Source organism: Caretta caretta, chromosome 2, assembly GCF_965140235.1.
Source record: "Caretta caretta isolate rCarCar2 chromosome 2, rCarCar1.hap1, whole genome shotgun sequence".
In the NCBI taxonomy this organism is placed as follows: Eukaryota; Metazoa; Chordata; order Testudines; family Cheloniidae; genus Caretta; species Caretta caretta.
In genome coordinates, this window is record NC_134207.1 from 81,110,487 (window position 1) to 81,133,666 (window position 23,180).

A 23,180-nucleotide genomic window follows, 5' to 3' on the forward strand; every position below is an offset into this window, starting at 1 on the left:
CTTTCTCTCTTTCTCTCTCACTTTCCTGTGACATCTCTTGGTGTTAAAGCTGTCAGACTACTACTGTCTGGTAAAGGTGGCTTTATGATGTGTATTAATGTTGAATTGTCATTTAAATGGAAAAGAGCTGGAAGCGATATATTACAGTTTCATTTAAACTCTAATTTAGAAAATGCTGATTAGCAAATTAATAAAAAGATGTCTGTTGCTTTAAACTCCTCGAACTGTCTTAAATTTGCTGCCCATTATACTAAAATGAATAATCTGCATGAAAAAGTGTAGGGACAGGGTAGAGGGTTTACTGGCAAAGTTATATTTGTTCCCCATCTGTGATTATTCTGCTGGTTGTTGGTACAGTGACTCTCCCTTTTTAGTGTTGTGATTTGAGCATCCTTATATGTGGTGCCAGCAACATTGTACATTGAATAGTATTTACCCACTCATCACCTGGCTGGTGCAGACAACTATTTTATTTTCTTCATCTTGACTTCCTCTCTGAACTGAAGCAGCTTGAAGGCTGCAAGTTAATTGCTTCTATGCTACCTGAGATTTGGGATTCACATGAGCAGAGATCATAAGCTAACACAATTTTACTTAAATATTGAGAGTTTTATGGTGGAAGACACTGTCTAAAGAGAACTGAGTTGATACTACCCTATAGTTTAGGAAGAACTTAACTGGACCACAGAGCTTTGAGATGATGCTTTATTAACCTGGCCCCTTGCTGTTAGGCTGGGTTTTAGGCTGTGTGTTATGCCTAAAAGTATGGTGAAATTGCATATGGTTCTTTGCAGCAGCAAGATTAATTTGTGGAGTTTCACGATATTTGATCTTACATAGTCTGTTGTTTGTACTTTTTTTAAAGGTATAAATCAAATCCAGGCCTGAAATACCAGTGTATGAATTTAACAGATGTGGTGCCATAAGGGACCCACTGAGTTATAAACTGCAGAAATGGACTTTTTATATTTCAGACTCTTAGCTTATTCCCAGGAGGTTTTGGAACCACAGAAGTGAGGTGAAAGGTCATGCTTTCAGACAGTAGCACCCACCCACCACTTGACGTTTGGTGTAATTGTCAGAAAATCCACAGCTAATAGTTTTGTTATGCAGTCATAGCGTTCTGCACAATAAAAGTAGGGCAAGAATGACTTCAGTAGCTCAGTGTCCAGGTTTCCTTAGGTGAAAGATCACTTTGAGATGACACAGCTGAGTAGTCAGGCTGAAATCCTACTTGGTATTTTATTAATTTTGCACCAAGATAAATCCTGAATTCTGACAAACTCCATGACAGGTGAAATTCCTTCTTGCAGAATCTGCTCAGCAAGAGGCTGCTCATTTCGTTCTGTTCCGAGGCAGGCAACAGGAGGGCAGCTTTATAATCAGCCCTCAAAGGACCCCCGGCCGCCCCAGAGTCTTGGGCTGATTGAATAACTCCTGGGCCTCTTCCCCTAGGCCTCCATCAGCAGGGGTCCTGTGGAAAGCAATCTCCCGCAGACTGGCACTGAAGTGAGCTTTAAACTACTATTTTCTGCTCTCCAGAGGAGCCTGGAGTACTAAAAGATAGATGGACTGCAGATATTTTATGAGAAACTGTCAGAAGAAGAGCAGAGTAAATGTTTTTTTTTTCCTTCTTCTTTGAGTCACACACTATATATCACTGTAGAATTTCTCCCAGTATCTTTTACATTTAAATAAGAAATTAATTGGTTGCTAACCTTAAATTTCCTTCCTCCCTCTTCTTTTTCTTTTTCTCCTCTCTGACTTTTTTTTTAATATTCACTCAGAGGCCCTTTGCTTAACCACAGTTGCAGAAAATCAGTACCATTTGCACTGAAATATTTATAATGACAGAATGAAAAATTGGATTCATTTTCTGGCCTGTAGCCGAACAGTCTGCAACTTTGTGCAGCATTGTTTAGCATCTCTCATTCCCTCCTTTTCATTGGGATTGTTTTCAGACACACATGCACACACTGCCCATGCTGCAAAACACAGAGCCATTTTTAGTCTCAACAATGAGAACACGACTTGCTTGTAACCTTTCAGCTCTTGATGGAGGGATTTTGGGGAAGGAGGCATGGCGAACGTCCGTCTTACAGGAGAGATTATAAGGGATGACATGCAGTAATCACTTTTGTACGAGGAAGCACACTGATTGAATTCAGTGAAATGTTTCCATATATTCCATGAGAGGCAGTGTGGACTTAGCACCAGAATGGATGCCAAGAGCGCTCTACTAATTCCTGCTCTGCCACTATTTCCCACTGTGGCCTTGGAAATCTCACTTGACCTCTCTCAGGGCCAAATTTTCAAAAGCTCCCTTTATGTGCATGCGTGCCCTGACATTGGGGATTGAGCATATGCATATGCACTTTTGAAAATGTGACCCCATGTCTGTTTCTACATCTGGAAGATGGCGGTGATTATATATTGTTACTTACATCACCTGTGAAGACGATTAAGTTAATGTTTGCAAACTACTTGGAAAATTAAGATCCAGATCCTCAACCCCCAGCTTGGACTCTGGCAACACAAAAGTGCTATAAAGCTGCATTAGCCAGACAATTAAGGATTCCCTCAGTGTGCAGGAATGCCTGGGTGGCATACAACCAGAGTACTTGGTTGGTTCTGTGCCACCCCCTCTCTATATAGGTTTTGGACTCTCCTGTAGAATTTGATAGAAAATTATATCCCTGCTATAGAATTCTATCGGTTGGTTCAAAAAGCTGATAAAGTAGTCTCTGGTAAATTCTGTAGATTTTTAGACAACCAGTTTAAACAGTAGTTAACCCATGTGGTCAAACTTTCAAACACTGGTGCCTAAAGCTGGGCACCTAAAACCACATTGGATCACCTAAGTAAGTGGTCTGGTTTGGGATTGGATGCTTCAAGACTCAGAACAACTTCTGAAGGTGCTCAGCACCTTAAGCTCCTGTTGATTTAACTGGGAATTGCGGGTGGTCTGTTTCTTTGAAAATCAGTCCAGATTTTATGGAACCCAAGTGTGAAAATGTTGGCCTTTTAGTTTGATCTATATTTAATTAATAAGTGCTGTCCAAGTACAAGTCTACCTACTCCACTCTAAGTCACCCTTCCAGGCCCAGATTTTTCTTTCTTGAATTAAAACTTGAGAATTTTGAGTAGCTTGAACTGTTCTTTTAGGAGCATAATCCTAGCAGATGTATACAGCTATGTTGATAAAAAGGAGCATTTACTATTAGGATCAATACAGATCAATTTGTACTGTACAGCAGACTGTAATTTGTGAATGACACATACTTTTATCAACAGCTGAAAGTTTCTTACAGACTTGCAGATTGGTCTTTTTATTGTGTTCCCAAAGATAGTTTGGAGAAACATGCTGACATGTCAGTATGAAGTAATGTGTGTTCTGACACAACCAGCATTATAATTTAGAAGGAATTTTGCCTGAAGTTGTTTTACTGTAGCATTGCTTTGATTCGAAAAAGAAGTTTCTACAAAGTGGTGTGTTTTAGGACATGACAAAACGTTCTCCAATATTATGCATATATTCAAGAGACTTTCTGTTTAACCCTTACTATTGCTTTCTGCTTTTCTATTTTTCTTTTTGTATGTGTGTGTGTGAAAGGGTGTAATTTTTAATTGTTTTTAGCAACTAATGTGAGACAAAAATAATAGAAACCAAAAGAAATGTGAACTTTAACATTAATAACATATATTTTTAAAGCTGTCATTTACATTATAGATCTTCTTGCCAACTTAACAGCATTTTAAAAGAAAGCTGAAAGCCAAACTATGCCAATCAGATATATTTCTACAGTTGACAGGGCCACAAAGCTAAGATATAGATGCTTAAAATGTTTCAAATGCTGAACAGAACTGCAGTGACAATAGGACCCAGTCCACCGTGAAGTGATGGTACAGATCTTGCTGATGATATTGCGCAGACATGTTGCTGAACTGTAAGGGCAGTAAGAGTAGCCCCCAAACACGTTTCATCTCAGCATAGGAGATAGTAACTTTTCGGGAAAGCTGCTTTCTCCCTTGGCCCAAATCTTTGTGTTGACTTTGTTTTTCTGTTTGGAGCGCCAGTCAGTTTAGTGAAGTTATTCGTTTATACATTTTGTCAAGGTAAAGTAAATGTAAGAGCTTTAAATTAGAATAAGTGCCACTTCTTTATGGCAGATTCCTTTGAGGACTGATTAGAAAGCAGACCGCCTGTTGTCTGCCCCTTTATGCATAGCAGTATTGCTGTGTGTGTACTTGTTTATAGCTTACCTTTGAATTTGTGTAAGAGTGCGCTGTGGTATGATGAATCGCCCTCTGATAGACAAGATTCTGTCTTTATTCTGGGATCAAGCTAATACTTCACTTTAAAGAGTTATTTTAATTAGGTAGTTTTATTGTAATGAATTAAAATTAACTTGGAGAGCAAATTATATAAGAATGCGAGGGTTACAGATTAGTCTCTCCATAGCTACAGCACATCTTTTTTGTAAAGGAATTAAAATTCTGCATATCAGATAGCTTAGCACTACATATGGGTGGCTGCTGAGTGTAATTGGTATCTACAGTTATTTTCCCTCCTAAATGTGATTCTTTTCACTTTGATCAGAGGATTGCCTATACCAAAAATAACAACAAGCAATAAGGGACAAAATTGGCATCTGCAAAGGGATGAATTCACTAGTTGTGAAGAAGTACAGTACTGTAGCATCATAAACCAAACCAACAAGTGGGGGGAGCATTTCTCTCTACTGTAAATTCAGGGAAAGGTAGGAGCTAACAGAACATCCCACTCTCAATATGCCAATGTCCAAGTGTGCGAGAGGAAACAGAAAGGCCAGCCAAACCCAAGGAATATAAATTATTTTGAGATGAATATTGTATCACTCATGGAGTAATGAGGAGAAGAAAGCATTGATAAAAGAAGAGGAAAATCTTGTAATATTTATTTGGAGCTTGATTCCTCACTGCCACGCCAGTTGTGTAGTCATTGACACTGCAAAGAGGGTGTGAAGCTCAACCATTCTGCTTTGGTAGCATTTTACACTCGCATTACACAAAGTATCTACACAAGGGCCAAGACAGTAGAGATCAGGACATTGTGTTTTACAAACAAGATCCCCAATGAGAGAAATCAAATGTTACTGTTCTTGTAACACGTCAGTAAATGTGTTCTGAGTTTGTAGCTTTGCAGTGTATGTAATTATCAAAGTATAGAAAATGGATAACTTTTTAATGAAGGTAGACTACATTCTGAAATATCTTAAAGTCACCAGTACAGCAGGAGCATTGCTTTTCTTAATAAAATGTTGTTTGGGTCATAGTGGAAGGAACACAGCTACCAGGTGAGGTTGTCTTTAGTCTTGACACATGGGACATGACCCTCTCATTCCCAGATATTTGCCAGCTTGGCAGGTCTCTGAATTGTCGTTATCTGCCGTTTCCGGTATTCTAATGAGTGGAGTTGCAACAGGCATGTTACATAAACCACTGTTACATTTCTCTTGATTCCTGGAATCACAGGGGAACCTGGTCCCTCATTTGAAGTGCGAAGGAAATCAGTAGATGGATCATAGTGTGTAACCAAGGTAGGGGTGGTAGGACCTAGCTAGTTATGAAGTCATAGTATGAAGAAGCTGAGGGAATCTCTACCTATAGGCTCAGGAATCTTCTGTCATTACCACCAAACCTGCACGTGTTCCTACGACAGTGGCTTCTTGAGGGAAAGGTACAAGGAGACAAACAAATGAGCAGACGTGTTAGCTGTGTTGACATTGGGAGGCAGTTCCCCATACCTTTTCATTCTCTCCCACACATATTTTAAGATTAAGGCACTATTGACTATGGGCCACATTTTGTCTGTCCCCTTATTTTGTGCCCAGAAATTATGCATTGAAATGTTTTTACATCCTCTTCATTGTGCATGCATATTGACTAGCGCAGTGCTTAAAGATCTGATTTCCATGTGCAAATGTGGAGATGGTTCCATCTTACAGGAGAAATTAGAGGCTGATTGTTGCCATCTGAAAGTTTTGGCCCTCTTTGAGTGTCATTTACCTTTACTTGAGTGAAAACTCTGTTTGCACTTTACCTTCTTCTGTTAATCTTTTGGGGATATATAACCTTCGATGAGCTAAATGTTGGTGTAGGGGGTACTGTATGCTCGAAGATAGTATATGCAGAATCTAAGTTTTGAGCTCCTTTTTGTCACCTGATAACCATAAGCACAATACATATAGGTACAGCACAAAGTGGTGTAGTGAACACAGTGATCTATGGATTTGTTGTGTGTATAGATCTGTCTAAATTAGGGGTGGGCAAACTACGGCCGGTGGGCCACATCTGGCCCACTAGCCATTTTAAGCCGGCCCTCGAGTTCCAAATGGGGAGCAGGGTCGGGGGCTGCTCCACGCAGCTCGCAGAAGCCGCGGCATGACCCCGCTCCGGCTCCTACGCGCTTCAGTGGCCCCCCCTCCGGCTCTCCAATGGAGAAGGGACATGCCGCAGCTTCTGGGAGCCATTTGAGGTAAGCACTGCCTGGAGCCTGAACCCCTGAGCCTCTCCCCATGCCCCTGCCCCAGCCCTGATCCCCCTCCCTCCCTCCAAACCCCTTAATCCCAGGCGGGAGCACCCTCCTGCACCTCAAACCCCTTATCCCCAGCCCCACCCCAGAGCCCGCATCCCCAGCCGGAGCCTGCACCCCTTCCCGCACCCCTGCCCCCAGCCCTGATCCCCCTCCTGCCTGCCAAACCCCTCGATCCCAGCCCAGAGCACCCTCTTATACCCCAGACTCTCCAGCCCCACCCCAGAGCCTTCACCCCCCCCCACCAGCCCGGAGCCCCTCCCACACCCTGAACTCCTCATTTCTGGCCCCACCTCAGAGCCCGCACCCCCAACCAGAGCCCTCACCTCCTCCCGCACACCAACCTCAATTCTGTGCGCATTCATGTCCCGCCATACAATTTCTATTCCCAGATGTGGCCCTTGGGCCAAAAAGTTTGCCCACCCCTGGTCTAAATAATAAAGGAATACAGGCAAGTTAGTGTTTTTTCTCTTTGACATACGAAGAAACTATTGTTTCTTGTAATTTTGTTCAGAGGAATTCTTGTATGTGCACTTTTGGAAAAACTGGAAATAATCATTGTTTTAAAGGTTGCCCTTTGCATATAAATCACAGCTGTGTGTGCTTCACCCCTCCCCTCCCCCCCCCCACTCATTTCAACTAGGTGAATTTTGAAACCTATGAACAGGAGTTTAAATTGTAGGCCCACCAGTCAGTTTAGGATTTGAAATCTATGCACTGATCCGGCAGCTTGTGGTCATACTGCTTTAAATGAGAACAAACAGAATGGAAGTTGGGGAGGAAAAGGGCCATGGGAACGCTCTTCTGATGACACATGCAGAAACACACAATGGACGTGCAAAAATAACATTCATCTTAAGTGTCTGCTTAATCACTAAAACGACCTATCAGAATTCAACAAGCAAAAGAATACAAGAGGAGAAGGAAATGAGTAACATTTCCAACCGGACATTTCTGTGCAATTGTCAGTTTAAGCCTCCGTTATTTGTCACTAATTACTACACTGAGCTGTTAAATATTTAGTAGTAGTTTGTTTAATTGGGTTTGACCTATAAAGGAGTCTGTACATACTGTAGCTCTAGTTCCAGGAGTTCAGTTAGAGCTAGGCAAATAGGAAATTTGCATTCACGTAAGAGGAACACATTATGTTATCAGGCAAGGTGTCTCCCTTCCTCCCTCCCCTCCACACACAGATTTATTTGTCTTTAAGAGATCTAAAATTAGAACACAGAGAAGGAGCATCACTCCTGGATGTAAAATAGGAAGGAGGTCATTCTTAAACTTGTTTACAGATGTTCTAGTTTAGAAAGCACCAACACGATAAATTAAACATTACAAGCAAAAAAATTAAAACATAGCAACAACTGGCACAAGAACACATCTGTCTGTAAAACATTGACTTAATCCCTGAATATCTTATTAGGCAGTATTGCCTATCAAAGCTACTGTACTGTAGCTGCAGACAAATGTGGAATCATTCAGCTCTGGCTTCTATTTGCTCTTTTGACTGACGATGTCTGACATAGTGGAGAGAGTCCAGGCTGTCCCCTCCTTGTACCGGGGATGTAGTTTTCCTTTTGGTATAAGTGTCAGCCTACACATCTGCAAAATACATTTTTTTCTATTTGATACAGCCCTTTTTCTCTTCTCCCTAACACCTGTTTCGCTAACTCCATTAGTTTCAATGGATTTTTTCATTATTTATAGCAGGATAGTTATGATCATATTCCAAAGAGTTAAGATTTTAATGTTAGCAACGTATTTCTCAGTGGTCCTTTACTTCCCCATTTTTATTTAAACTATTACCTCTGCTTAGTGAAGCGTCTTGATTATTGTTATTGCAATCATGCATATGGTAATCGCTTCAGGAAGAGGTCCACCCATCAGTGATATTTTACTAGTGGCTTTCTGAAAGTTACTGAAGAAACATGGAAGTGTTACATTTTTAAATTTCAGAATACATCCCTGAGTGGATACTATCCAGTTAGTGCTTTTAGCGATTCTGTTTTCTCAAGATTTTCAAGTATGAGAGTCAGAATGCGCAAGGCTTGGGTGTAAACAGGAATGCATTGAATAGTTACCAGTAGTGCCATTTCTGAATCACTGTAATATAATAAGAAAACAGATAAACAGCTCCATTGAACTAAGTTGTTTGGATAATTGTAATTCGTCATGAACTTTTGCAAATTGTCCTTGTTAACAGTGGTCACTCATGACCAAGGATGACCCTTTCATTGCTCATCATACCTGATTAGGGGCCTGCTGCTGCAAGGTGGTGAACACTATTCAGTTCCCTCTCTGTCAGTGGGATTTGAGGGTGCACAGCTCCTCACAGGAGTAGACTCAGTAGGTATAGTGGAGGTATCTCCGTCGTAGTTCATACCAAACATATAAACCCCAGTTTTCAGAGTTTAAATTGTGTAGTAGGTTCAGACTTGGTATGCAGATCTTCAGCCTGGATGAGCCTTCTGTTTCCTCTTTCTAAAATATGTAAAGACTTTTAGCACCAAACGAGAGCAATATTGCTCCTCCTCTATACATTGCACTGGAGTACTGAATATAGTAGTTACTCCCCACAAGCCTACAACCTGCCTGTAATCTCTTTTTCTCTGCTGCAAAATCCTCCTATGCTAGCTTCCTGCTCCTCGCCTTTGACAAGCAATGAAACATCATCTCCTTTCCAGCTGCTGAACTCACTCATACCAGGCTGGACCTCCAACTCCCACAAATGAACTCATTTTCCAAGTGTTGTCATCTGGAAATTAGGTGTCATTCTAAGGGGCTACCATTATGGAAATATTTTTGAATTCCGAGCGTTCAAAAATAATGATTTGGGATTTGGAGGGGGGTAGTTTATTTTTAGATTATCTTTTATAAGCTTTGGACTACATGCTCATCTACATTTCAACTATATCAGAGTCAGGAGAATTGTTTACAACATAACCGTCCATTGACCCAGTTACAAAATTGTAGCATAGACAGGGTCTAGAAGTGTCCCTGGAACAGCGTTAAAACCTATACTAACCCAGTTGTTGATGCCACGTGAGTTAGTCCTGGTTATGGGGACACAGGTGGGTTCTATCTACCTCTTTTAGTTGCTTTGAAATGGCCTAAATATTTATCTAAATCCAGCTCCTGAGTAAGCAGATCTTGTTGCATGTGTGATTTGGGAATGGTTCAGTCTTTTCCTATCCTAGGACGAACATCAGGAAAAATGTCCTAACCATGAAGTCTGTGAAGTATGAAATAGTATCCCAAGGGAAGTGTTGGGAGCTCTAATTAAACTTGGATCAGGCAAAACATTTGAAATTACATTTTGTAGGCAATAATCCTGCATTGGTAGAGTGGATGGATAAAATGCTCTAATAAGTCTTCTCTGTCTTTAAATTCTATAAATTTCTGTTATTCTCTTTTAATATGTTATTTCACCTTTTCTTTTAATGGTGACAGGATTATATGATGTTGTGTAAAATGATGTTAAATGTCAAAAGAAAATGCAACAGTTTCTGTGCAAGTTTGCAATGATTGCATTGAGACAAAGAAAAGAAAAACTACCCCTGTGTAAGCCAGGGACATCAATGCAATGTGTCAGATCTGCAAGACAATGGCAAAAGAGTGCAATGGCTTTATATGGTTACTGTTTTGACTTTGCATTTTCATATCTATAAAGAATAACCTCATTGATCCAAACCTAACAGAAATGTAGTTGTGTGCATCATTCAGGTTGTTAGAAACACTTTTTATCCAACTGTTTCAAATACCCCCAAAGACTTTGGCTAAATGAGATTGTACTGTAGTCTTTTTGCATCTTAATTATCAGTATATATTAAATCTAAGTATTTTACAAATATAAATAGCTCCTCAGTATAGTCTCAGATACAATCACATTGCAGTCTATCAGCAAAGAACTATTCAGGATATTCAGTGCTGCACAATGGAATGGGGCTCTGACAGAGACCCATGTGTGCTGCAATACATAGGCACCATAGGGTTGAGGATAAGGATAGCAAAAGCAGCCTTAGCTGTAAGTTTTCCTGGTATTGGTTTGTTTCTGAACTTTTTTTTAAGGTGTTACAACTTTTTTTCTTGCTGTGTGTTTGCTGTTTCACCTTTTTTGTAGTGTAGAGCTTTGTGTAATAGGTATTATTATATCATGACAATGTAAAGTGATGAAGTATCAGATTGAAGTTCAGGAAACCATGCTGACACTGTGGAATTGAATTCATGATTTGGCATTAACATTCTAATTAAGGTTTTGCTTGGGTTGCCATTTTAACCTTCCCCTAACTCCCCCGACCCCTCTGCCCTGACCATTCTGGAAAATCCAACATCCTGTCGTTAGCTCTGGACCATTTGGAAACTATGGTACAAAGTAAGAAGTTTGGAATAAAAAGCAGGGGACAGAAGCAGAAAATCTTGATTAGAAAGTATAATTTAATAGAACGTGTATTGAACCAAATGTATTGATTAATGTGGAAGATATAGTACTTATATTGATTCTAACTAGAGATTTAGTACTAAAAGCTGTAAGCCAAAAAGCTGTTGCAAATTGCTACAAAAGTCAGTTTAATGCTGTCCTTGAGAATGCCTTCACAAAGAAATTCTTCTAATGTTTGAGGAGTAGGTAGAATGCGGAATATGTCAGTTTGATCCCGGAGGGTTTTATTTTGTACTCTAATAGCTGTTACGAGCCTACATTATATCCAAGGAGTAATTTTCCTTAGGGGTGCCCAGCTCGCTTTGTGTCAATATTCTAGCATTTTAAGTCACGTACAGTATATGCTTCTGGGAACAGTGCAGGAGCCAGCCAGACTCATAATGGTCTGCATTCATTAATAAAGGCAGAAGCTTCTGTCCCTCCATTGCCCACTACAGGGATGCCTCCCTGGTCTTTAGGGACCCGTACAGACACATTTAAAGAAAGCTTTATTTTGAGTGGGCAGGAGATGAAATGCAGGACTTGCAGGCATTTCCTAAGTCAGCTATATGCCCAAGCACAGGGGTGACCTTAATAGGTCAGAGAAGAATGCAGGTCAAAAGACTTATTATCCAGCCTGTTGGAAACCAATTGCTTTTGTTAAAAAAAAAAAAAAAAAAACGTAGTGCTTAAAGGTTGATAGTAATGTAGAATTCTTCTTTACAACCCGAAATTGTATTGTAGTGCAATGGGGTTATAAAGAAATAAAATAAAGATTATCCTTACTGTCTGCAGATAAAGGAGTCCATATATAGGATAACATGTAGTGTCCCATAATTAGTTAATCAGTGATGATTGATTACGGATGTTTATGTTCTTGAACTAAGGAAAAAATAATATGCTGCTGTGGTACTGTCACCATCTGTTGAAGGAAGACATCCACATTTAATCTTTATATTTCTTTATTTGTACCCTCCTTGCACGGTTTCTCAGGTTCAATTGTGTCCTATTTCATCTAGTTAAAAAACATCTCATTTAAATTGAATGCAACTGCAATTCACGTTAGAGATTCCAATGAGATAGTGAATCAGTGGGGTTTTTTTCTTCACTGAGTTTGATGCGATGGATGGCATTTTTTGCTAGCTAGTATGTCTGTTTTCTGTCTGAGATATATATAGAGAGAGAGAGATACCAAAAAACAGAAAAAATATTACTTTCTACTGTCTTAACAGTTTCTGCAAAACAACCTCATTCTCTTTGCAGCGGAGATTTCTCTACCACTATTGTAGTGAAATCTGTGTATGATTTTAACCTTACAGCACTAAGTACAGGGATTTCCCAAGGCTATCTACTCATGGAAAGCAATGTAGTCTAATGTTTAAAGCAGCTCACTGGGAGTTGGGATTCTGGGTTTGTGTCACTGGGTTGGCTAGAAACCAGGTAAATATGTTTTGAAAGAATTTTATCTGTGAAGTATGTTGAAGCCAAGTTCTTGTCAATGTTTCCTAAATAAAATCAAGGTAGGGAAGTAAGGATTTGTGAACATCTTTCCTAGTTTCTTTGCTTTTTATTGTGAGTAATAGATTCTGTGGCAAAATGGGCTGCCATTTTGTGTGTGCAAAACTCTCATTTGTGTGCGCACACCCAGTTTTTCATCATGAAATCAGACGACCTTTGAAAATGTTACCTAACTCTATTGGTGAGGATGTGTTGGAAAATATATTTTTTCTCTTTCCACTGCTAAGTATGAAATAGAAATTTTTGCTTCACAGAGGGACTGACTGTACTTCATGCTCAAAGGAAAATACATGTCTTTATTGTGGTGATAATGAATATATGATGTCTTCAGCACTTTAGTTGAATTACATATATTTAGGAAAAAAAATACGACCAATTGCTCCAAATTCAGGACAGTTATTTGCTGTAGTAAATTTCTGGAGCAGAGATTTTTAAAACTTCTGCTCTTAAATGTTCTGTGTCTTCTGTTAAGGGCAGATTCTGATGGCATAGCCACACAGCAGTTCCCAGCACTAATATTCTGCTCTCCCTGTGTATACAGGACTCCCATGTTCCTGGCAATGGGAGTTCCATATTGTGTTTTCCCCACATGCGGGAACTCACACTGTTATGAAAGTGGGAGTTCTGTGCACATAGGGAGAGCGGAATATCAGCATTGAGATCTGCTGTGTGAATAATACAGAAGAATTTTGCCCTAAATTTTTAAACACAACCCCCCTCAGAAAAAACAACAACAGTTCATAACTGGGATTAATGTTTGCAATTTTCAGTCACTTAAACATGGGGTCTCCAATAGATGGCTTTTTGTAGGATGGAATATGGCTCTCTGTGGGATTACAGAATTTGCCTCCTTTTCTTTTCTCTACCCTCCCATCCTTCACCTGCTTGTCTTGTCAATGTTATGCCTGTGACGTGCTTTCAGTTTTAGTTTATGAAATAGCCTTTCTGCTGTTTGTGTATTTCTCCCTAATTCACTGCTGCCTCAGAATACATTTTGGAAGCATTAATTGCTTTGGAAAACTTGACCGATTGCCTGCTGTTTTGACTCTTTAAAATAAGTACAATTGCTTGATGAAGGTTGAAGCTGCCCCAGCTCTTTCCATTGGGGACAGTGTTTGTTGTGTCCTGTCCTATTCAGCATTTTTCTCACACCACTTGTTTCTGAATGTATGTCTTCATTATCTCTTGAGAATCTCCATTATGTGCCAGGCAGTATAGTCTGGAACACAGAGCACCAGTGCAAGTGGATCCCATTTCATGGTTTGTTTTGTCTCTCTCACTTTTGTGCCTTTTTATTTTTAATAAAAAATGTTATTGCAGCCGAAGTACTGAGCACACATGTAAAGCTCCTTTCAATTGTTTCACACACTGCTGCGTGGCTCTTCCAGACCCAAAACTGATTACGTGTAGCTCAGACAGTCAAAAAGCAGGGGATGACTGACACATACTCCCATTAGATCAAAAACAAAAAATACCCCAAAAAATCTCTCTTCGAGGTAACAATTTGGCTCTGACACTAACCACTCAAAAGCAAAGAAAACCAAATGTAGGTTGTCACTCCATGTTTAACTTGTCCCATTGTTTCTAGGTACTACAGGGTTTCAGATCGGTCTGTGGTGTTATAAGCGCTGCAATAATGGATGCAACAGGATGACAGAAGGGTAGACGGTCAGAGTTAACTCTTAATTCCCTTGCTTTTATGGTTTAAAGTCAGAATCTATTACCCGTGACCAACCAACATTTTAGTCCGCAACATATTGTCACTGCTTTATAGCACTTTGAGATGACTTTGTGGAAGATGATATACAAAATCAAATGGAATAATAATCTCTTTTTAACCACTGGCCTTGGTGGATCTGGAGTCCCTGCTATATCAGCATTTAATCATTTTGTATTCACATCTGGAAAACGTGCTTCCAAGTGTCACTGGGTCATTTTCCTTTTCATCTTGAGACAGGCACTACTTAAAAAATTCCTCGGTCTTACCCTGAGAGAGATCCTTTTCTTGCCAAATATCCCATGAACGTACGTGTGTGTGTGTGTGTGGGTGGGTGTAGAAACGATATGATGTATTGTTAGATTAGCACAGAATCACACAATATTCATCTTTATTTTTCTGTGGCTGCATTTATGTTTGTATTCAGGAGTGGCTCTTGAGGGTGTGGTTCAATACATGTTCACTTCACGGAAAATGATGTCCATCTTTTGGGCATGGGTTCGTTTTAAAGTGTTGTAGTCTGGAGGAGTCTGTATGTAGATTAAAACTGATAAAACAAGGGGAGGGGACTGTGTACTTTAGGAACTGATAACGGGACACAACACCCTTCACCTCTAGGTCACTGGTCCGAATAGAGCCCGGGTCAGTAGTGACAAAAATTCATTACTATCTGATGGCTGTTCTGTGGTCTGTGAAATAAGATTGTGGACTTTGTCCAGTTCTCTGTGGATATGGTCTACATCACAAAAGAAGAATCAGCATGAATTGGGAACCTTTTCTTAGTTGCCGGATGAAGCACAGAGACTAACGTAGCATCTCATCCAATAGTGGTGATCCCTTTGCATTAGGACTGGTGTAGTGAAACTTGCACTGCTGCTGCCCTCTTTGCACTCTTTCTGTGGATAAATAGCGAACTTCATATTTCCAGAGCTGATGCTGTCACCTTTTATATGGCAATAAATTCACTTAAGGAAACAAGGGTTGAGTTGTTCTTTGGTGGATAGAGGGATAGTTCTGGCTTCCCCACCTGCTTGTCAGTCAGCCAATTGAGTGCTTTGGTGGGCATGTCGGCTCCTACTTTAAAATATGCGCTTCTGATTGGGGGGAAATGTCTGGTTGAATTTTCTAGTAAGGATGCTAAAATTAATGTATTTCTAGTGTGTAGGCATTAAGGCCACATAAGAAAAAGAAATGTGTGTCTCATTATATATAATGGGCTAAATTCATCACTGTGTGACTGGGCACTGGAGCCAGTGAAGTTGTGTTCACTTTCAACAGGGCAGAATTTGCTCTAATGTACCTTGAGGTATTCAACTGATATTCATGTGACTTATAGAAATGATACCAGTGCTAAAAAGCCTCATCTTTTAACAGCAAACTTTCTCCAGGCCATTTAAAAGAGAGATGGCAAACATGTTTCTCTTGTATACAATATAATATATTCAGCGGGTAGCATTGTTAACGCAGCTTTTTCTTGTCGCAATGCCTAGACTACAACTAAGTCACTTCTTTTATTTTTGTTTCAGAATCATACAATGACCCAACATAGCAGTTAGTGCAATGCCCATCTCTTCAGGAGAATCCTTTGTGGCACAAAAAGGGAACACGTTTTACTCTTTGCACGAAACTTTCATTGTTAATGTATATTATTCAGAAACATTGTATTGTACCATAAAACTTGTATTATCGAAACTGTTGGATGTTCATGTGTTTGAACTTTTGAGCACCGGATAGACTTCCTGTATATAACGTGTTGCACATGTATTATGTTGTCTGATACTAAAATGGTCTTATAAAGACAAGTGGACTTGGGCCCTATTCAAGAAAGATAAAAATAATAATGTGTGAGGAAAAAGGCTTAAGAAAATGTCATTTTCAAGAAAGAGGGAGAAAAAATCTCTGTTATACTACAGCTGTTTGGCCTTCCTTTCATTTAAACTTAAGTCTAGAATCTCTCTCTTTTGGTATACAAACAGATGAATCTGAGACTATTTTTTATTGCTGAAGATTCTTGCAAAAAACATGAAAAGACACTTTCTCACAGAGCAGGAACCCACAGTTGAATAAGGCCCGTATATATATTTGTAAGCCTTGCGATATGACAGATAGCATTACCATATATGCAATAGTTGTTATGTAGATTGTCAAAGAAACTTTTTTTTTCCTGAATACCATTTGAAGCTTTGAGTGTTCAAGACTTTCCTTAATGATTTCACACAGCCAAATTCTTGACTCAGTTGAACTAACCTGTATGTTACTGTTATTAATGTTTACTCTGCGGTCTGAACCTGGAGATTACTGGAATTGTTTTCCAAGAGGAAATAAATTCAGTTTACCATTATGTATGAGTGCAATTGTGTCTTTTCTTTTTCTTATTACAGTACCATTAAAAACATATCTGCTGCTTCACTGCAGTTGAAACATGCACTTGAAGAAAATATTCACTGATTTTTTTTTTCCAATTAGCCAAGTCAATAGTTTTACTCCTATCTGCTTGATGCTTTGGCTCCTAATGGGTCACAGTTTATCCAAAATTTCTAATAACCTCAAGTGTGGAGCAATTATTTACATATTTCACATGCCGTGCAAGCCAAGCTTGCAACCTTCAAACCCTGGAGAGAGAGAAGTAGCGCCTAGTGATCTGAGTACAGGATTCAGAACCAGGAACGACCTCAATTCTAATCCCAACGCTGACACTGATTCTCTGAACCTGAAGTCCCTTACCCTTTCTACTGTCATGGACAGTGGTAGGGGGACATGGCTAGAGCATGCTGCAATACAGCGATCTCCACCAGCACAATGTCCACTAGGGGGCTGGTATAAGCCAGTGTAACTTAGCCCTGGCTGAGGGCTGATTGGTCCCTGGCTGCTCTCAGTGTAGAGGAGAAGGGGAAAGGCCGTGCAATGGCACATTAGCCCATCAGCGTGCCAAACACTGCTCCAGCTCACCTGAGAATTCATGCCAAAGACATGCGTTAGATATGTGGGCACTGTATTTCCTGTTGCTTGAGTTGCTGGATTCATCCTATTGAAACTAGTGTTGCTGAAATATTGCAGTCTTAGAATTGTGCATCACAACAGTCCAAATGGCTGGAACTGACAGCCTCATGCTGTCCGAGTAGATATAAAGGGTGATTTCCAGCTTGCTGACTGTCACGTTTTGACTCTCTATAGTTGGAGAGTGAAGGGGGTGGAAGCAAAGTACGAAAGTCTCTGGTTGCCAGATATTGAAGAAAAATGTGTCCCATTTAAAACTCCAGCCTCAAGAATTGTATGCATATTTTGCCAAGTACAAAAAAGAAATTCCTGGGTTTTGTATGAAATTCTCATTTGTGCTGACAAAAGGATAAACTCAGGCAACAGTACACAAGGCACGTAAAATGCCAGATCTATTTATAAGTCAGAAACTGTTTCCATTTTCATTCTCATTAATATATTGCTCATCTCTGCCAAATTGGATGTGATGATAAGTTCTTTATTCCTGACAGATACCTTAAAAGATATCAGACATTTCAGCCTTCGTGTGTGAAAGCATGACATATTGGTAAAGACTGAAAATAGCATGTTTCTAGTAGAGTTCAAATATATAAGAAATATTACACCCTACTGTTTTTGTAAATGCCAGAGTGCCACTGAGTTGAGACAGATGGTAGCTGGGAAAGATGCAATCTTATAATCAAAAGCTAAAATATGTCAAAAATATGTTAGCAAGTACAACACAGCATATTACTAGCATCTCATATCATGACAGCTTGCAAAACAAGCAAAGATGTTGAAATTCTAGTTATGTAAATAAAGTAACAGTAAACAGATCAACAGCAAATGCGATGATGGCTTTATGCATCGATTGTCCCTTCAGTTTAGGGCTGGGGAATAGGAAGGTCTTATGGTCACATTCATTCCCAGATGGATTCTAAGAGCTGGTTGCTAGTATCAAGTGCTGGAATCCACTTACCTTTTTGTGAGAAACAGGTTTGTTGGTGATACCTAAAAAGCTGTTTAAATAGATTACGGAAGACATTCAAACATCCCAATGAGGATTGAGTTTTCTGTGGGGATTTATCACAGCATTTAGAAAAACAGCAAGAGACACATATACCATCTTGCTCAATACACAAGGCTCTGTGTGTGGATGTGTGTGCGCACTTCAGCTACGGCATGCTATACACCCGTTTGAGTCAGCAAGAGCTACAATGAGCCAATCCTAAAACCAGTCACCAGAATGCGAAGGGGGAAAATCTGTTTCTCAGGGATGTTTTGCTAGATTGATGGACAAACTGTCCCCTCACCTCTAAGACCCTGGTTTTAATCCCATCATTTCTAAGAGACACGAGTTTTACTGTGGTAGTTTAATGAAATGATTAGTCCAGAATTGCCCAGGTTGAAGGGAGAATACATATAGAATTTATATTGCAGAAATGCAATAATTTATCCAGTTAACATTCTGAGCACAGGATTTCTGAGGAAATGCACTAGTGTCTGTCTACACAGAAGATGATCTGGGAATGGTCACTAACCTTTATGATTCCGAAATAAGAACTTTTATAAAACAATGTCATATGTGGTTGCCTAAAGTTAGGCACTTAAATCCATGTTTAGGCACTTAAATAATAAGGGAATGAACACTTGCAAGTCCTGGGGAGAATGGTGCTTATCATAGCTTCTTTGATACACTAACAGAACAATATTCTCATAGCTTTTCCTCATTTGGGGCACCCTTGTATAAAGAACTGTCAACAGTTGTCAAAAAAAATTGCATGAAGAGAATCCTAAAACAGGCTAATGTTTATTAACTGTTTCTAAATGGCAGAATCCAAGATGGAATCCACTCCATATTTTATTGACCATTATTGTAATCTTGATGTGATGAACTATCTACGTATGTTCTTTTGCTTTGTTTCACTGCCATTGTCCTCAACAAAAGAGAGGGGGAGACGTCTCTTACATACTGACATATGGTACCTTCTATTTATAACAAGATTAACAATTAATTCACACCTTGATTGAGTCCTGCTTTATTGAGATGTCACAATAGATTCACACAATCTGCAATGGGAAAGACTTACAACTGTTAATATTGTGACAACCAAGACACCTAACAGTAAATGAATCGTAACTGGCGACAATTAGATATAATTCAGTGTGAAAACAGAATATTGTGTGCTGCTGTAAAGTGTGATAGTGAGAAGGACTCCTTTGAATGATCCTATCCATAAATTCAGAAATGTAACCTTGATTCCAGTCTAATGTATTCATTCATACATTATTGCTCAATTAATGTTCAAAGGGTCTTTATGTCTTAGTGGTAAATGTACCATTCTCTTTTAAATGCTTGCTCCACTTCTCTGTAGCATGAACAAATTAGTCATTTTACTGAATCCATTCAATACATAGGGCTTTTCCCCTTACTTTCGCTTCCTTTATTTTTATGTATATGAGGGGTTTTCATTATATTATTATTATTATTATTTATTAGTGAACTGTGAGTGCTCTAGTAATGGACTCCCTGAGGAAGCTGGAAGTCCCAGGCTACCAACTCTTACATGCAGATCATCTTCTGTGTGTGAAGCACAAAGCATGACAAGATCTCACTCATGTTTCAAAGCTCTCTCTCTTTTCAGAGCTATTTGTTATTGTCTCCACCATCACAAGTTTAAAAAAAGAAAGTTAATTAAATATGGAACAAGACTGAGCAACATCTTTTAAACCATCATGTCATTAGAACTGGATTCCTCTGAGAGCCGCTTAAAAGGGGTTTGAGAACAATGACTGTTCAATCAGATATTTATGGGCATAGTTATGTAAACACACTCTTTATTGTCTATGTATATTTAATATAATTATCAGTTTTGTACTCGGACTCTCAGGAGACCCAACAAATCACAGTGTTGCTTTGAAAATGTCAGCAGAAAAGACAATTATGTTGCTTGCAAATATTCATAAATTATATTAAAAAGTCCTGTGAAAATGTATCCTATGTAGCAGAACCCTTTTCACCAATAGAGTAATCACTGTATTTCTTTGATTTGAATGCTTATTATAAGTAGCAAGGAAGTAACTTGAAAAACCTTAAAGGCACAGAGCTTACTAATCTTGGCATGTAGGCCAATGTACTTTCTGTATATATGAACACTTATTATTAATGATGTCTTTGATATGTTTTATTTTCTTTTAAATAAGGTTATTGAAACTAGAAACAATGGATTCTGTCCAAATGTTAGTACACAGGGACATATGTAACTCATTTTAGAAATTTTTTTAGATGATTCCTAGTATTTCACAATATTTTTGACTTCCACTTTTGCTCATCATACGTTAGAAAAAATAAGTGGAGAACTGTTCAGTAAATTAAATGTGCCATGCTTATGCTAAACCAATATGTGTGCTGGAGTTAGATGAACACCTAGTAAGTGCTTGCACTTCATTTCTACTGCAAAATATACAGTCTGCAGCTCAACATCTTAATTAGCAGCTAATGACATTTGAATGGGAAGGTTAATGTTAAGCACACAAATTCAGTTAAATAAAGTAAAAATGACATAAATTGAGATATTCCATTCTTAATTTATTTTTAAGGATAAATCTACTACAATGTTTTGTTGTAAACATAATTATATGTACCGGAAATATTACAGTCCTTAGTTATATGCTAGACTATATTCCCTGAGAACTAACTGTCCTTTCTAGTACACTTTATACTAGTGATCAATGGTAATGTTCCACGTCACTAATGAAGAAAAGATCATTTGGTCTTGTTTTGTCCTCCCCAGTGAAATAAATACACTTGATCCACAGACCTAATCTTCTGTTGAACACACAATGGCTTCTGAACAAGCTCAAGATGGTGGAGGTTTGAGTTTCATGCTTTTTATTTTAAATTTTAAGGGCTTTGAATTCATGTTTGGTTTTGTGTTTTCATTGACCGCTGACCAGTTATTCCTTGTGTAGTTTGGAGTGGAGCAAAATGGGGAAGTCTGTAGTCATGTGCTGAAAGATACCGATATGCATCCAGTATGACCTTGGGCTGTGATCTCATCAGATGTCAAAAGCTAAGCAGAGTCAGAATCATTAAGAACTTGGATAAGAGATCAGGTGCGCTATCAGAAATGGTTTTATTGATTCAGTAGGTAGCACTGGTCCCATTGAGACAGATACTGAACCAATACCCTCTCATGGGCTGGGGGCTCTGTGCTTCTGGAGGATGCTATCTTTCAACTGAAATATAAAGCTGGCCATGTACCATTACAGATCCTATGGCCCTTTTTGTAAGAGTAATTGTGTTAGTCACTTCTAATAACTCAGTTCTAGATGGGAGGAAATAATCAAGTGACCTCATTGGTGTTGAGATTTCCCTTCTAGAAAGCCTGATCTCGATCAGACCCCATCCTCATTTATGGGACCAATTATATGAATATCCACACAAAAACATGTATCATGTCAGGGGACCATGTTAGAATGGGTAAACCATTCTGTAACATAATTATAACACGCTATGCCCCCCATCTACACTGGCAAGATCAAACCATGCTCTACAGAACATGGTCAGGCACTACTGTGCTCCTTCTCATGCACGTACCCTCAAATAATAGGCAGATGGACACATAAAAAAAAACCACTAATGCAGCAGACAAGATGGAAGCTAGAAGAAATACTACAATGTTGTAGATATGTTGATATTCCCACCAGATATTCATCTTTCAGAGTTTCTCACTCTCTCTTTGGGAAGTGAGGATTAGTTGTTATATCCTGGCCTTTGCTGGTGTTCCCGCATTTTTATCTTACTCTCCTCCTCCATCTCTTCCTCTCTCATCTTTTCCTCTCCATCACTTTACTGGCGAGGTTTTAATTGTTTAATGATCGACAAAGGACCATTTTGATTTTCTTAATTAAATTAGTGAACCTGCAGCTGATGTGACAGCTAGGTCACCAGGATATCTCATTCTTGATGAGTTTAAGATTCATGTTGATTCTCTCTCTCATCCTTTGACATATTTTATTTCCAAACACCTTTATTCTTTTGGCTTAACTCAGTAGGATTAATTTTCCAACATGAATGAAAGGTAATCTGTTTGATTAGATGATAGCTTTTGATGTGTCATTTGTAAATCTTTCATCCTTACTCTTTGCTTTTTTTCAAATCATTATATGGACTTTTCTTGACTTCTTTTCTCCTCTCAGTACTAACTACCACCCCATGTGATCTCCATAGTCTTTCAAAACCTTCTCCACTCACTGTACAGTAGCTTCTGTTTTTATAAAATTTTATTTCTCCTACAACACAGGCAGCATCAGGTGGGACTGAAAAATCCCCCTTACCAGTGTATTGTTATTGCTGCAACTGCCCATATATAAATTCAGGTGAGTACACATTTGTAGTGTAGAGAAAATCCTCACAGGCTGGAGTGACCGTCCAGTTCCAGATTTGACAGAGCTTTATTATTTTAGTGGTGTTTGGGGGAAGTCTGAATTGAACTGTTACTATCAACTGAAGTCAAGTGGGCTGCTGCCCTATTCAGAACTCCTTATCTGAATTTTAAATCCTAAGAGGCCATCTTCTCCCAATGATAACATGTTTTCAGAATCCTTCAGCACGTTCTTAATTACCACATTTTGCAAAACACATCAACACCCCTCCTCAGCTGTCTTCCAGTGCTTTTTTTAGCCCCGCTCTTTCAGTCCATTGGTCTTCCATTGTTTCCCTCTTTGAAGTTTTGAGCAAATGGAAGAGAAGATTAAAGAATTATCCAGAGGTTACATTCAACTGTGTGTTCGTTCGATTCCTAGCTCCCTGGGTTGTTCAAAGGAGCGCCTGGACATCTGAATGATGTTATACTACCTGTATTTATTTTCTACTTCCAGATTCTCAGGGCTGACTTCTGTCATGATGGAGCCAATTTGAAAACTTTCTCAACTGCTCTGAACAAAATACTACTTACTAATTGTCATCCTCTCTT

The 23,180-nt window shown here is 39.1% G+C and overlaps 1 protein-coding gene across 7 annotated transcripts in view; it reads left to right on the forward strand.

Annotated features, from left to right (window-relative positions):
- The window catches only part of ZNF521 (zinc finger protein 521), a 265,522-nt gene extending 248,955 nt beyond the window's left edge, over positions 1-16,567 (forward strand). For all 7 annotated transcript variants that reach the window (XM_048840499.2, XM_075125268.1, XM_048840500.2 and 4 more), the window contains one exon: positions 15,753-16,567. In XM_048840499.2, coding sequence (XP_048696456.1) covers positions 15,753-15,782 — 30 coding nt within the window. In that variant the 3' untranslated portion in view covers positions 15,783-16,567. The remainder of the gene's footprint in view (positions 1-15,752) is intronic.
- Positions 16,568-23,180: the final 6,613 nt, after the last annotated feature.